Source organism: Salmo trutta, chromosome 6 (genome assembly GCF_901001165.1).
Source record: "Salmo trutta chromosome 6, fSalTru1.1, whole genome shotgun sequence".
NCBI classification, from domain to species: domain Eukaryota; kingdom Metazoa; phylum Chordata; class Actinopteri; order Salmoniformes; family Salmonidae; genus Salmo; species Salmo trutta.
In genome coordinates this window covers 9,256,379-9,270,993 of record NC_042962.1, presented here as the reverse complement: position 1 = coordinate 9,270,993, position 14,615 = coordinate 9,256,379, and the positions used below count along the sequence as shown (strand labels likewise).

Below are 14,615 nucleotides of genomic sequence, written 5' to 3'. Positions count from 1 at the left end.
TTTACAGGACCTCTCCCACACACAGAGGAGAATGGGACCAAAGACAAATATACATCACATGATAACACTATATTTTCCAGGTGCTCTTCCTATAAAGGTGAACGAGGAGAGAGGATAGAATAGAAAGAAAAGAGGGAGTTACTTAGAGGGCTCCCATTGAAGGTCAAAGGAACTTGGACCCCAGTCGCATCCGCCATCTTGGCAGGGGACGTCAGTACTAGCTTTCAATGAGCTGAATGAGCTGGGTTTTCTAAGGGGAGGTTTTGTACCTGAAGGTGTCAATAGATTTTGACTGGAGGGTGTTAGAGGGGAACTGGCATCCGCTCTGCATCCTGTGCCTTCCTGCAGCTGCACTCTGGGACTGTCGAGGCACCTGGAGGACTGGATGTCTTGGGTCGACGTCTATAGTGGCATCTATCCTATCCTCCAACTGGCATGGACTTTTGTGGTAGTATCTGTCAATCCCATCCTTCGGTTGGCACGGACGTCTATGATATCTCTCTATCCTCCAATTGGCACGGACGTCTATGGTGCTGATCAACCCTCCAGCTGCCGTAGAACGTCTATGGTGATATCTATTTCCCCAGTTGGCAGAGAGAACCCATTAAGACCCAGCCAGGGCCCTGTTTATCTGCCCTCCCAGATCTCCCTTAGCTCTGTTGGCAGACCAGACCATGCCTGCTTCTCGCTATACAGTAGGACAGAGAGGAAGTGGAATTGATCACTGGGGGATAGAGGGCTTTCAATGGTCACAGGAAACTAGACCACAGTCATATCCGTCATCTTGGTAAGGGACATTGGTAACAGCTGTCAGTGGGGGTGAATGGGTTGACACATTCTCTCATCACCCCTTCTCTCCCTTGTCACTCCCTTCACTCCCTCTCCCTCATCACCGATTCTCTCCCGCTCTCTCCCTCATCACCGATTCTCTCCCGCTCTCTCTCTCATCACCCTTTCTCTCCCTCTCTCTCATCACCCCTTCTCTCGCTCTCTCTCTCTCATCACCCCTTCTCTCCCTCTCTCTCATCACCCCTTCTCTCTCTCTCTCTCATCACCCCTTCTCTCCCTCTCTCTCATCACCCCTTCTCTCTCTCTCTCTCATCACCCCTTCTCTCGCTCTCTCTCTCTCATCACCCCTTCTCTCCCATCACCCCTTCTCTCCCTCATCACCGATTCTCTCCCGCTCTCTCTCTCATCACCCTTTCTCTCCCTCTCTCTCTCATCACCCCTTCTCTCCCTCTCTCTCATCACCCCTTCTCTCCCTCTCTCTCATCACCCCTTCTCTCCCTCTCTCTCATCACCCCTTCTCTCCCTCTCTCTCATCACCCCCTTCTCTCTCTCTCTCTCATCACCCCCCTTCTCTCTCTCTCTCTCATCACCCCTTCTCTCCCTCTCATCACCCCCTCTCTCTCTCTCATCACCCCTTCTCTCTCTCTCTCATCACCCCTTCTCTCCCTCTCTCATCACCCCTTCTCTCTCTCTCATCACCCCTTCTCTCCCTCTCTCATCACCCCTTCTCTCTCTTTCATCACCCCTTCTCTCCTCTCTCTCATCACCCCCCTTCTCTCCCTCCCTCTCATCACCCCTTCTCTCTCCCTCTCTCATCACCCCTTCTCTCCCTCTCTCTCATCACCCCCTTCTCTCCCTCTCTCTCATCACCCCCTTCTCTCCCTCTCTCTCATCACCCCTTCTCTCTCTCTCATCACCCCCTTCTCTCACTCTCTCTCATCACCCCTTCTCTCTCTCTCATCACCCCTTCTCTCTCTCTCATCACCCTTCTCTCTCATCACCCCTTCTCCCTCTCTCTCATCACCCCTTCTCTCCCTCTCTCTCTCATCACCCCTTCTCTCTCTCTCATCACCCCTTCTCTCTCTCTCATCACCCTTCTCTCCCTCTTTCTCTTGTCGTGACGTTGTATTAGTTAATGTGACGACTGTTGCTCATCGAATGATGCCACTCTTATGGGTCAGAATATAATGATGTAATTACGTGTTGGAGGTCTCAGATGGGAAGCTCCGTGTCACGTCCTGACCAGTAAAGGGGTTATTTGTTATTGTAGTTTGGTCAGGACGTGGCAGGGGGTGTTTGTTTAGAGTATTTTGGGGTTTGTTGGGCTATGTTATTATGTAAGAGGGGTGTTTGTTTAGAGTGTTCTGGGGTTTTTGGTCTATGTTCTAGGTTAGTGTTTTTCTATGTTCAGTCTAGTTTTTCTACTTCTATGTTTAGGGTTTGTTGATTGACCTTCAATTGGAGGCAGCTGTTCCTCGTTGCCTCTGATTGAAGGTCCTATGTATAGGGGTGTTTGTGCTATGGGGGTTTGTGGGTAGTTGTCTCCTGTTTTGTGTCTGTGCACCTGACAGGACTGTTTAGTGTCGTTCGTTGTTTTGTATACGTGATTTGTTTGTTTTTTCCTTCTTTTGATTTAATAAAGAAGATGAGTATACACGTTCCCGCTGCACCTTGGTCCAATCCTTACGACGCCCGTTACACTCCGCGTGGGTCGTTTAGGCTTCTCAATGACGCACTTCTCCGGCGCAACTCTCTGGTTGTCCTCACGATGTCAGTGTCCTTTTGGCTTAGTGGTCTGATTCCTCGCCCTTGCTCTGGAAGGGGTCTTTTGAGGACAGACAGCTCTGTAGCTCAGAGCTCACAGCGTAGGAATGAAACAGTGTAGATACCACGATTCGATGGAGAGTGGAGGCTAGGTGGTTCGGCTTGAATTCACCCGCTTAGACACAGCTACTCATCCGTAGCTTGGGTAGAAAAATATTTATTTTTCTTCAACCTTGTGTTGACTTTTTAGACCTTCGCTGCAGCTCGGGTCACTTAGTCTGATATGTTACTTCTTAACTCACATGTCTTATACCCTCGGGTCATAAGTGGGCGTAACCGCTTTTAGGGCAATTCTCTGGGCGTACCAAGTTAAGAGGAAAGGTCTAGATTTTACTAAAATCCAATTTTAGACAACTAACTTCACATTTCATCTTTACCAAAACATTGTCTTTGTACGTTGTGTGGAAAATGTCCAAATCAATGTATAAACATCAAGCGTATACTAGGAAAACTCTTAAAGTTACAATGTTTTCGTAATAATGTCATCTATTAACCTTTAATAACAAGACAAAAATGACATACATTTTCATATTCCATCTATCGTCATGACCACCATTGTGGCTGACGGAAACTATTGTTCCAAAGTCTTTTTATTAAATGTTTAATGTTCTGAGGCTGGTTCTCCATAGTGAGAGGACAATGGAATTTTGTCTGTGGCCTAAGATTTACCATGGGCATGAGGGGTCATAACACCCCCACATCTTCAGACCCCTAGATCTCTCCTCCTCTGTTGGGGGTGAGAGATAATCTGTAGGGTTGTGGTCTCCTGTAACCTGACCTGATCAGGACAGCCATGACACTCTCATCACCTCCTTCTCTCTACCTTTCACCCTCTGTGACCCAATCAGCTGTAGCATGACTGAACCCAGGAGATATTGTCCGGAGGCCCGTTTAGACAGTTGATCTATGGGATAACGGAAACCAGTATACACACAAAACAGTCAGTACAGTAGGTCTATTTCATGACATAACCTGGCCTTCATCAGTATTCAGCACCATCGTAGCTTGAGAGTGTCCTAAAATCAAGTGTTTGTCAAACCCCTCACCCTCTTACGTTCAGATGAATTACTAGGTTAATCAGTAGGGTCTAACGTTGTCACTGTGTCACGTTGGTAGCAGCTATACATAAGCCGTGTAATTGAGGATTTATAGAAAAAATGTGACCACTTCATGTTTAAATATTCAGAGCTCTCCTCAGTGGGGAGAAGCACAGTCTAATGTTGCCATGCCCACTGTGTCTGTTTCAGATGCAAAAGAACATCCCTCTAATCCGACTCTAATTCTGTCTCATATGATTCTCAGGCTATCTGCATGCTGTCTCACTAATGTCAGAGAGAGAGAGAGAGAGAGAGAGAGCGAGACAGAGGGAGAGAGAGATGTCTGGGAGGGCTCTTGTAGACTCTGGTGGACATGTGGCTGACGTGGTCTGGATGCTGAGATGGGATGCAGTCAGTCTGGTGTGTGTGTGTGTGTTTGTGTGTGTGTGTGTAGTCCAGAGAGAGATTGGCCTGTTTTCTCTCCAGGTTGACTGCTGTGGGCATCACCCAAATGGTTACTGGAACTCTAACCCTGCCCTGAGAATCCATCTGACAAGGATCAACATCTGAGTTTCTTTTCCACTATAATGCAGCCTCAGAAGGCTCCTACACTTTATGAGTGCCCATACCCAGGGCCTTTCTGCCTGACATCTGCTCACATCACGTTTTCCAACCAGACAATCACTCAGGTCAACTATTGCAACTTTAGAACCAACCCTTTTGTTGCTACTCAGAGAGGATCGTAACTTTGAAGTGGAACATTTATTATTGCATAGTCCTGTTAGAATGAATGGGCCTGTGTCTTCTGAGGAGGTTCTGGATTGTTCTGATGTAAATGTGAATGAGAGAGGAGAACTCCTTAAGGAGGAGTAGGGCTAAATCGAACATCCATGCTCTGTCAGTCTACAACAGGAACAATGTAACTCACTCGCTCTGTTTGTAACTCACAGGCCTCGTGCAAACATGCACATAAGGTATACCGGAAGAGGTGCGTAATCCATCTAACAGAATACCCTCTAGTGTATTTGGGGCGGCAGGTAGCCTAGTGGTTAGAACGTTGGGCCAGTAATTGAAAGGTCGCTGGATCGAATCCCTGAGCTGACAAGGTAAAAAATCTGTCGATCTGCCCGTGAACAAAACAGTTGCCTGGTAGTCCGTCATTGTAAATAATAACTTGTTCTTAACTGACTTGCCTAGTTAAATAAAGGTTACACATTTAGTATTGGGAAAGTGGAGACAGATATAGAGGGGAAGGTATTTATTGGTAAACTTCTTTGTCTGGTCCTGTGTATAATAAGGCACACTATGAGGCCAAGTCCTGACCTGTAAACTTCTCTCTGAGTGAGACTGAGACTAATGTCAGTGTGGGTCTCCAGGGCTAATGTCCCCAGGGCTAATGTCAGTGTGGGTCCCCAGGGCTAATGTCAGTGTGGGTCCTCAGGGCTAATGTCAGTGTGGGTCCCCAGGGCTAATGTCAGTGTGGGTCCCCAGGGCTAATGTCCCCAGGGCTAATGTCAGTGTGGGTCCCCAAGGCTAATGTCAGTGTGGGTCTCCAGGGCTAATGTCAGTGTGGGTCCTCAGGGCTAATGTCAGTGTGGGTCTCCAGGGCTAATGTCAGTGTGGGTCCTCAGGGCTAATGTCAGTGTGGGTCCCCAGGGCTAATGTCAGAGTGGGTCCCCAGGGCTAATGTCCACAGGGCTAATGTCAGTGTGGGTCCTCAGGGCTAATGTCAGAGTGGGTCCTCAGGGCTAATGTCAGAGTGGGTCCTCAGGGCTAATGTCAGTGTGGGTCCACAGGGCTAATGTCAGTGTGGGTCCACAGGGCTAATGTCAGTGTGGGTCTCCAGGGCTAATGTCAGTGTGGGTCCCCAGGGCTAATGTCAGTGTGGGGTCCACAGGGCTAATGTCAGTGTGGGGTCCACAGGGCTAATGTCAGTGTGGGGTCCACAGGGCTAATGTCAGTGTGGGGTCCTCAGGGCTAATGTCAGAGTGGGTCCTCAGGGCTAATGTCAGAGTGGGTCCTCAGGGCTAATGTCAGTGTGGGTCCACAGGGCTAATGTCAGTGTGGGTCCCCAGGGCTAATGTCAGTGTGGGTCCACAGGGCTAATGTCCCCAGGGCTAATGTCAGTGTGGGTCCCCAGGGCTAATGTCAGTGTGGGTCCCCAGGGCTAATGTCAGTGTGGGTCCACTGGTGTCACGTCCTGGCCAGTATAAGGGTTAATTGGTATTGTAGTTTGGTCAGGACGTGGCAGAGGGTATTTGTTTTATGGTATTCGGGGTGGTGTGTTTGTTGTAGGGGATTTGATTTGTGTATTCTGGGGTTTTTGGGCACTGTTCCTTGTCCCCAGGGCTAATGTCAGTGTGGGTCCTCAGGGCTAATGTCAGTGTGGGTCCTCAGGGCTAATGTCAGTGTGGGTCTCCAGGGCTAATGTCAGTGTGGGTCTCCAGGGCTAATGTCAGTGTGGGTCCACAGGGCTAATGACAGTGTGGGTCTCCAGGGCTAATGTCAGTGCGGGTCCCCAGGGCTAATGTCAATGTGGGTCCCCAGGGCTAATGTCAGTGCGGGTCTCCAGGGCTAATGTCCCCAGGGCTAATGTCAGTGTGGGTCCACAGGGCTAATGTCAGTGTGGGTCCACAGGGCTAATGTCAGTGTGGGTCCACAGGGCTAATGTCAGTGTGGGTCTCCAGGGCTAATGTCAATGTGGGTCCACAGGGCTAATGTCAATGTGGGTCCACAGGGCTAATGTCAGTGTGGGTCTCCAGGGCTAATGTCAGTGTGGGTCCACAGGGCTAATGTCAGTGTGGGTCCCCAGGGCTAATGTCAGTGTGGGTCCTCAGGGCTAATGTCAGTGTGGGTCCTCAGGGCTAATGTCAGTGTGGGTCCTCAGGGCTAATGTCAGTGTGGGTCCACAGGGCTAATGTCAGTGTGGGTCCTCAGGGCTAATGTCAGTGTGGGTCCCCAGGGCTAATGTCAGTGTGGGTCCCCAGGGCTAATGTCAGTGTGGGTCCCCAGGGCTAATGTCAGTGTGGGTCCACAGGGCTAATGTCCCAGGGCTAATGTCAGTGTGGGTCTCCAGGGCTAATGTCAGTGCGGGTCCCCAGGGCTAATGTCAGTGTTGGTCCACAGGGCTAATGTCAGTGCGGGACCACAGGGCTAATGTCAGTGTGGGTCCTCAGTGCTGTCAGAGGCTGACCTTGGGAATCCCACGTGTCTGACTGACTATGTGCCACATAGTTCAAACTGTCCAAGAGCCAAGAGAGTAGGCAGGCTATTGTGAGAAATGGAATCGCTGAGGAAATCTCTGTCAGTGTTATTTGACCAATGTGAATAGCCATAGCTCATTACAACATTCTCTCTGCATCCCACACGTGGATTAAAGTGTGTGTAGCTGTAGCGTCAAGAGAAACCATGATGACTGTACAACTCAAACACACCCTCAGACAACGGCCCCCATACAACCTCGAAGCCATCCTCCAGACTCCCAAAAAGTGCAGCAGGAGTTGTGTAGGGCCCCGAGATGCCCAGCTCCATCTTTCTCTGAGGTAAAGTGGAGTCAAGGTAAACTGAGATTGATTCTCCCGGGTCAGAATCGATTTTGGCTGGATCAGCACTCTCACGGCCCACTGACGGAGATGATTAATAACACACATACACATTTCATTACCCTTTGCACACAGATGGCCCGTCAGGTTTAAGGTTGATGGAGGATAACACTGCTGTGCTTCGCCACGTCATATACTGTAGACCAATTAGACCTAACCACCCGCTCTCTGCATCCTTCACATATCCTTCTATCGCTGCTGATGCCATTCATCACTATAGACCTGTTAATGATTCTTGCAAAGGCTAAAAGAGTATTACCGTGGTCTTGATTGATTCACATAGCTCTGCCAACAGTAAGTACTGTTCTTCGATGTTAGAGTGTGGTTTGGTTAGTTGGTGTAGACATCGACAACCCTGAGGTATACAAAGCGGTTTTTTATTTATTTATCCACAATAAAACAAGCAAACGTTTAAAAAAAAAACAGTTACAATTGAAAACATTGAAGAAATCATCGTACTGAATATGAATGTACATCTTTAAACAAAAGAGAGATGTTTCACCTTGAAAAGTACCACATATTTAAATAATATTAACAAGTATGATGACAGTTTGAACATGATCTACTTATATATTTCCGGGCAATTTTTTCTTCTCAAATTCCATTACTTCTTTGCCGTAACAAAGAAAATGATTGATTTTAATACTGACATTGAGTAAATGGACCTATAAAGACACAGAGAAATATGCTTACAAATGAGCTTACTGTACATCAACAAAAAGCAAGAAAGATTATACACTGATATCTCAACCACTGCTAACTGCTACACCAACATCAGCCCCGTAAGAGAAAGAAACATGGACACATCTCTAAAATATCTACATCCTGATAGATAGCTGTCTTTATTTGAATAACCAGCTCCCTCTTTAAAAAAAAGGGCTAGTATTTTAGTTACTCAACGGTAGACGGTATAGAACAAGATGGTATAGAACAAGTCTACAATAATGCGGAGTTGTAATTGGTTTAAATCCACAACGACCTGGGGTAGCTATTGAGTGACAGCTACTCTAGGTACGCTAAGCACTTGACTATCTACCGTTGAGTATTATAGTTGGATCAAATTCATCAAGCATAACTAACGCCACCCCTTTGGGGTCCTCTGTAGGACACTAGCACAGTGGACAATGAGTGGCCTGCCTGCCTGCCTGCCTGCAAGGCCCCAAGCCCTGGACTGCTACCAACCATGCAAAACTGAACAGAGTGACAGATAAAATCATGCAAAGCAGTTGGATTGTTTTTTTCCCCCGGAACCGACACAGTTTTGGAACCAGAGAGTTGACAGGAAATCACAGCAGGGTCCTTCCCATTCAGAAAGGTCTTCGAGTTTCCTTTTTCTTCTCTCCTTTCCTCCAATAAAAATCGAAATTCCAGTTGTTTCCATGTTCGTGGGAATCAAGTCAAGATCTTGTTGTTGTTTATTTTTTTAGTTCCAAACTAGAACTTTCCCGGGTGAACCCCAGCCGAGCACTTGAGGAGAAGTGGGCCTGTCCCTTCGATGACATCGCCGTGTGGCTGTAATTTGATTGGATGGCAGCTGCCAATGGGTCCCAGAGCGGGAGGGTCCCACATTAAATGTCATAGATTTCATTATGAAGTGGAAAAATATAGGACATTGTCATAACGAGTGGTGTGGGTTTGTTGTCTGCACAAGGGTGTGTATCCCCGATGCTGTAGCCCAACAAAGGGTTAATAGTCATCGTAAGTGTTGAGGTCAGTGAAGTATGAATTGGTGTAAGTCTTCCCGGCTAGCTGGGGGTTGAAGTACTTATTTCTTTCCTCCAGAATCAGGTTGTTCTTATTGGAAACCTGTGAAGGACAGAGAGAGAATGAAGAATAGGAAGAGGAAGACGATGAGGGAGAGGAAGAGTATGAGGAAGATGATGATGATGATGAAGAGGAAAAGAGGAAGAGGATGAGGAAGAGGATGAGACATAGAGAGAGGAGAGAGAGAGTCAGTGTCAACTGTATTGAAACACCATGGTATAATTAAACAATAAGGCCCGAGGGGGTGTGGTACATGGCCAATATACCACGGCTAAGGGCTGTTCTTAGGCACAACGCAAAGCGGCCACATACCACAAACCCCAGAGCTGCCTTATTGCTATTATAAACTGGTAACCAACGTAATTAGAACAGTAAAAATACATGTTTGTCATACCTGTGGTATACGGTCTGATATACCACGGCTGTCAGCCAGTCAGCATTTTGGGCTCGAACCACCCAGTTTATTATGATGATTCAGTCTAAATGGCTAATGAAAGCTGAAGCTAAAGGGAATGTATCCAACAGGAAAATAATCCTTGGAGCAACAACATAACAATCAACTGGAGGTCACTGCATGAATGAAGCATACCATCTCAAAGAACAATGACAATAACAACAGGCTAGCAACAATGATAACCACTGAGGAAGTACAGTGTGTTATGGTGAGAAACCATAGTCTACTGATCTCATCTCTAATATCTCCACATCAGCCTGTGAGCGATTAATCGAGTCAGGAAATAAGGAAGCGTCACAGTGTATCTCTGTTCTGCCCTTCTCTATGGTTCTGTGAAGATACCGTGTGGTTCTGTGAAGATGCCGTGTGGTTCTGTGAAGATGCCGTGTGGTTCTGTGAAGATGCCGTGTGGTTCTGTGAAGATACCGTGTGGTTCTGTGAAGATACCGTGTGGTTCTGTGAAAATGCCGTGTGGTTCTGTGAAGATGCCGTGTGGTTCTGTGAGTTCAGAACTCTGAGCTCAGTACAACCTCAGCAGGTTGTTTAATTGATGTGCGTCCCTCTGTCTCATCAACTTGGCTATGAAGTGTAAGGCTGTGACGATACAAACTCTTTGGTCCTTTAAAAATCTCCTGTATGTAAAATGTTGTGTGCTATAGCTTGGAAAAGAAATCCATGTGACTCGAGGTGAAAATATAATGATGTTTGTTTCCGACATTAGGGCTGTTTTCCTAAAGAAGTTAGATCCGCTTTGTGTTTATTTTAAATGCCAAGCTAGTAACGAGTATCGCGATACTGGTATCATCCCGGTCCTAGATTAATCTATTCTGAAAGTCCCTGGAGGCGGAATAATTCAGCAGTTGATGATGCTGCGTCTTGTTCTTGATTGATGGATCCGTATATGAATTCACGGGAGATGTGAACGATGAGCACATATAATATTACTCTGTCCCCATTACATTTACATGACTTGCATTGAGTGACCGACAAACATAACTCAATGTCCAAATAATGTGTTATTAGTTGAGTCTAAAAAGTCAATTTCCATGTCTAAAATGGAATAAACTACCCATTTTTTGTTCACCTTTATTTCTTAAAAGTCTAAAACTGTAATATCTAATATCTCTTAGTGGCCCCATGGCTGTTTTTAGTGCAGTCCAACAAAAGATGTTGAACAGTTGGGTGGCATTAGAGATAGAGAGAGAAATCAGACAGCTACGGAGAAAATGAAATGAGTTTACAACAAGTTCTCTTTCTCCATGGTAACCCATCACATTAGAAATCCAAACAGAGCTAATAAGACAGGGAATGAAAGGGGAAGACAGAAAATAGAAAAACAAACATACAAATGAAAGGTGTCAGAACATGGTGGACGTTCAGACCGAAAAAAGATGAGTGGAAAATACACTGCCTTCTCAAAAGTCTATGGGTAATCCAATGGCAGGGGTGGACAACTCCGCTTCTAAGGAGCCACAATGTCTGCTGGTTTTCATTATTTCCTTCATATCCAGACCTGGGAGACCAGCTGGTCCAGGCCTGGGAGACCAGCTGATCCAGGCCTGGGAGACCAGCTGATCCAGGCCTGGGAGACCAGCTGATCCAGACCTGGGAGACCAGCTGATCCAGTCCTGGGAGACCAGGTGAGCGTACTCTCGGATCAATCAACCAATTGATCAACATGAATGGATCAATTAAAAGCCTGAACAAAGTGAAGCGCGATAGACGAGAGATGAGCTATCCCTAAAAGCACCAAAGCTACAGACTGACTGACTGACTAAGTGCCAGAGAGAGAGGAGAAAACCAGCAGACATTACGGCTCTCGAGGACCGCAGTTGCCTTCCCCTGGCCCTATGGGATGAGTATGAAAGAATGGGATTTCTGAGCAATGACAGAGAAACTGAGTCTACCCCGACCTGACGCACACAGGAAGCACCACCAGAAGTGGGGGCACGGTGGAGAGGAAGAGGAAGTGGAAGGAGGTTGTTGATAGGCTAGGAGGTGGGTCAAGAGGCGGGGTGTTGTAGAGGTCAGAAGTCAGTAGAAAGTTAGTAGAAAATCTCCAAGCCACGCATGGACACACCCATGTTAGTAGACAGAGGCTGGCACATGCCGGGGTCGTCCAGGGTCAAGAGTACAGACACATCGGGCTGCGGGAGGAGAGGAACGGGCAAGAGTCATCCTTACTGGATCTACAATGGATGACTAAGTTCTACTGTACCCAGGGGACCACATGGTCATCCTATGCCCTCTATAAGGTAGGACACACTACTGTGTCATTCAAAATGACAATCTTTCAGCTAAACTCACTGCCTTTGTCTCAATGGCACTCATCTTTCAGAGCTCACCTAAATGATGAAGATGTTATTTTAATCAAACAAAGAACAAAGCTTTAGGAATTATAGTGCCAGGTGTTCATCTTTCTCCTACATTACAAAATAAAATTACAGAATCACTCATTGCACTTTTTTAAACATGTATATTCAAAAATACAACCCAGCTATTAAACAAGAGTAAAGACTGAGGCAGAATTCTCCTTAGAAAATAAAGACTGAGTTTTTCACTGAGCCAAATAAGCATTGTCCATATTAATTTTCCTCTATTCATAGCTGCAAACTGGATTCCACTCACACACCAGACTCTAATTACATGATAGATGGACACTTCTCAAATCTTTATTCTGCTATGAAAACTGCATTCCAAGACATTAGTTCTGCTCCAGAGAATCCATTCACTTTAGACAGTGTGTCTGTTCAGTCATTAATAGAAGATGGATACTCTTCTGAAAGTTAGCTCTCTGTCCACATTCGCTAGACTTTCTCAATACGCTAACTCGCTAGACTAACTCAATAGGTTAACTCGCTAGGCTAACATATTAGGCTAACTCGCTAGACTAACTCAATACGCTAACTCGCTAGACTAACTCAATACGCTACCTCGCTAGACTAACTCAATACGCTAACTCGCTAGACTAACTCAATACGCTAACTCGCTAGACTAACTCAATACGTTAACTCGCTAGACTAACTCAATACGCTAACTTGCTAGACTAACTCAATACGCTAACTCGCTAGACTAACTCAATACGCTAACTCGCTAGACTAACTCAATACGCTAACTCGCTAGACTAACTCAATACGCTAACTCACTAGACTAACTCAATACGCTAACTCGCTAGACTAACTCAATACGTTAACTCGTATAAAATAATGGCTCAACTTTGTAACCTATTGACTTTCCAAACTAAGCCTTGTGTCAACAGAAATCTGGTCAGAGAAAATATAACTAATTAATATTATTGATGTATTGTTTATTTAAATCAGGAGGTTCCTACTGTTATTAAACATGAAGACCTGGAACCTATTCACCTCGATTTAGTCACCTAAGCTATGTACATTGTGATTTTGTTAGTAACTTATGAGAAAGCAGTGTACATCTAAATGGCCATAGACAAAGAACAGTGCAGTCACACAGAGTAGATGCAGGACCACCCACACACAAGTACAGAAGAGCTACAATACTATAGACCATCCCAGGGGTTTACAGTACTATAGACCAGCCCAGGGGTTTACAGTACTATAGACCATCCCAGGGGTTTACAGTAATATAGACCATCCCAGGGGTTTACAATACTATAGACCATCCCAGGGGTTTACAGTACTATAGACCATCCCAGGGGTTTACAGTAATATAGACCATCCCAGGGGTATACAGTACTATAGACCATCCCAGGGGTTTACAGTAATATAGACCATCCCAGGGGTTTACAGTAATATAGACCATCCCAGGGGTTTACAGTAATATAGACCATCCCAGGGGTTTACAGTAATATAGACCATCCCAGGGGTTTACAATACAATATACCAGCCCAGGGGTTTACAGTAATATAGACCAGCCCAGGGGTTTACAGTAATATAGACCATCCCAGGGGTTTACAGTACTATAGACCATCCCAGGGGTTTACAATACTATAGACCATCCCAGGGGTTTACAGTAATATAGACCATCCCAGGGGTTTACAGTAATATAGACCATCCCAGGGGTTTACAGTACTATAGACCTGCCCAGGGGTTTACAATACTATAGACCATCCAAGGGGTTTACAGTACTATAGACCATCCCAGGGGTTTACAATACTATAGACCATCCCAGGGGTTTACAATACTATATACCATCCCAGGGGTTTACAATACTATAGACCATCCCAGGGGTTTACAGTAATATAGACCATCCCAGGGGTATACAGTAATGTAGACCATCCCAAGGGTTTACAATACTATAGACCATCCCAGGGGTTTACAATACTATATACCATCCCAGGGGTTTACAGTACTATAGACCATCCCAGGGGTTTACAGTACTATAGACCATCCCAGGGGTTTACAGTACTATAGACCATCCCAGGGGTTTACAGTAATATAGACCATCCCAGGGGTTTACAATACTATAGACCATCTCAGGGGTTTACAGTAATATAGACCATCCCAGGGGTATACAGTACTATAGACCATCCCAGGGGTTTACAATACTATAGACCAGCCCAGGGGTTTACAGTACTATAGACCAGCCCAGGGGTTTACAATACTATAGACCATCCCAGGGGTTTACAATACTATAGACCATCTCAGGGGTTTACAGTACTATAGACCATCCCAGGGGTTTACAATACTATAGACCATCTCAGGGGTTTACAGTACTATAGACAATACTATAGACCATCCCAGGGGTTTACACTACTAAAGACCAGCCCAGGGGTTTACAGTAATATAGACCATCCCAGGGGTTTACAGTACTATAGACCAGCCCAGGAGTTTACAGTAATATAGACCATCCCAGGGGTTTACAGTACTATATACCATCCCAGGGGTTTACAGTAATATAGACCATCCCAGGGGTTTACAGTACTATATACCATCCCAGGGGTTTACAGTAATATAGACCATCCCAGGGGCTTACAATACTATAGACCATCCCAGGGGTTTACAGTACTATAGACCATCCCAGGGGTTTACAGTACTATAGACCATCCCAGGGGTTTACAGTACTATAGACCATCCCAGGGGTTTACAATACTATAGACCATCCCAGGGGTTTACAATACTATAGATCATCCCAGGGGTTTACAATACTATAGACCAAATCTAATCT

General features: G+C 45.9%; 1 protein-coding gene across 4 annotated transcripts in view; it reads right to left on the bottom strand.

Moving 5' to 3' along the window:
- Positions 1-7,613: 7,613 nt before the first annotated feature.
- Positions 7,614-14,615, bottom strand: part of LOC115195373 (semaphorin-5A-like) — a 268,434-nt gene continuing 261,432 nt past the window's right edge. For 2 of the 4 annotated variants that reach the window (XM_029755169.1, XM_029755170.1), the window contains exon 22: positions 7,614-9,058. In XM_029755169.1, the coding sequence (XP_029611029.1) occupies positions 8,939-9,058 (120 nt within the window). In that variant the 3' untranslated portion in view covers positions 7,614-8,938. Of the gene's footprint in view, positions 9,059-11,383; positions 11,618-14,615 lie in introns of all 4 variants that reach the window. The other 2 variants (XR_003878683.1, XR_003878682.1) reach the window with 2 other exon arrangements.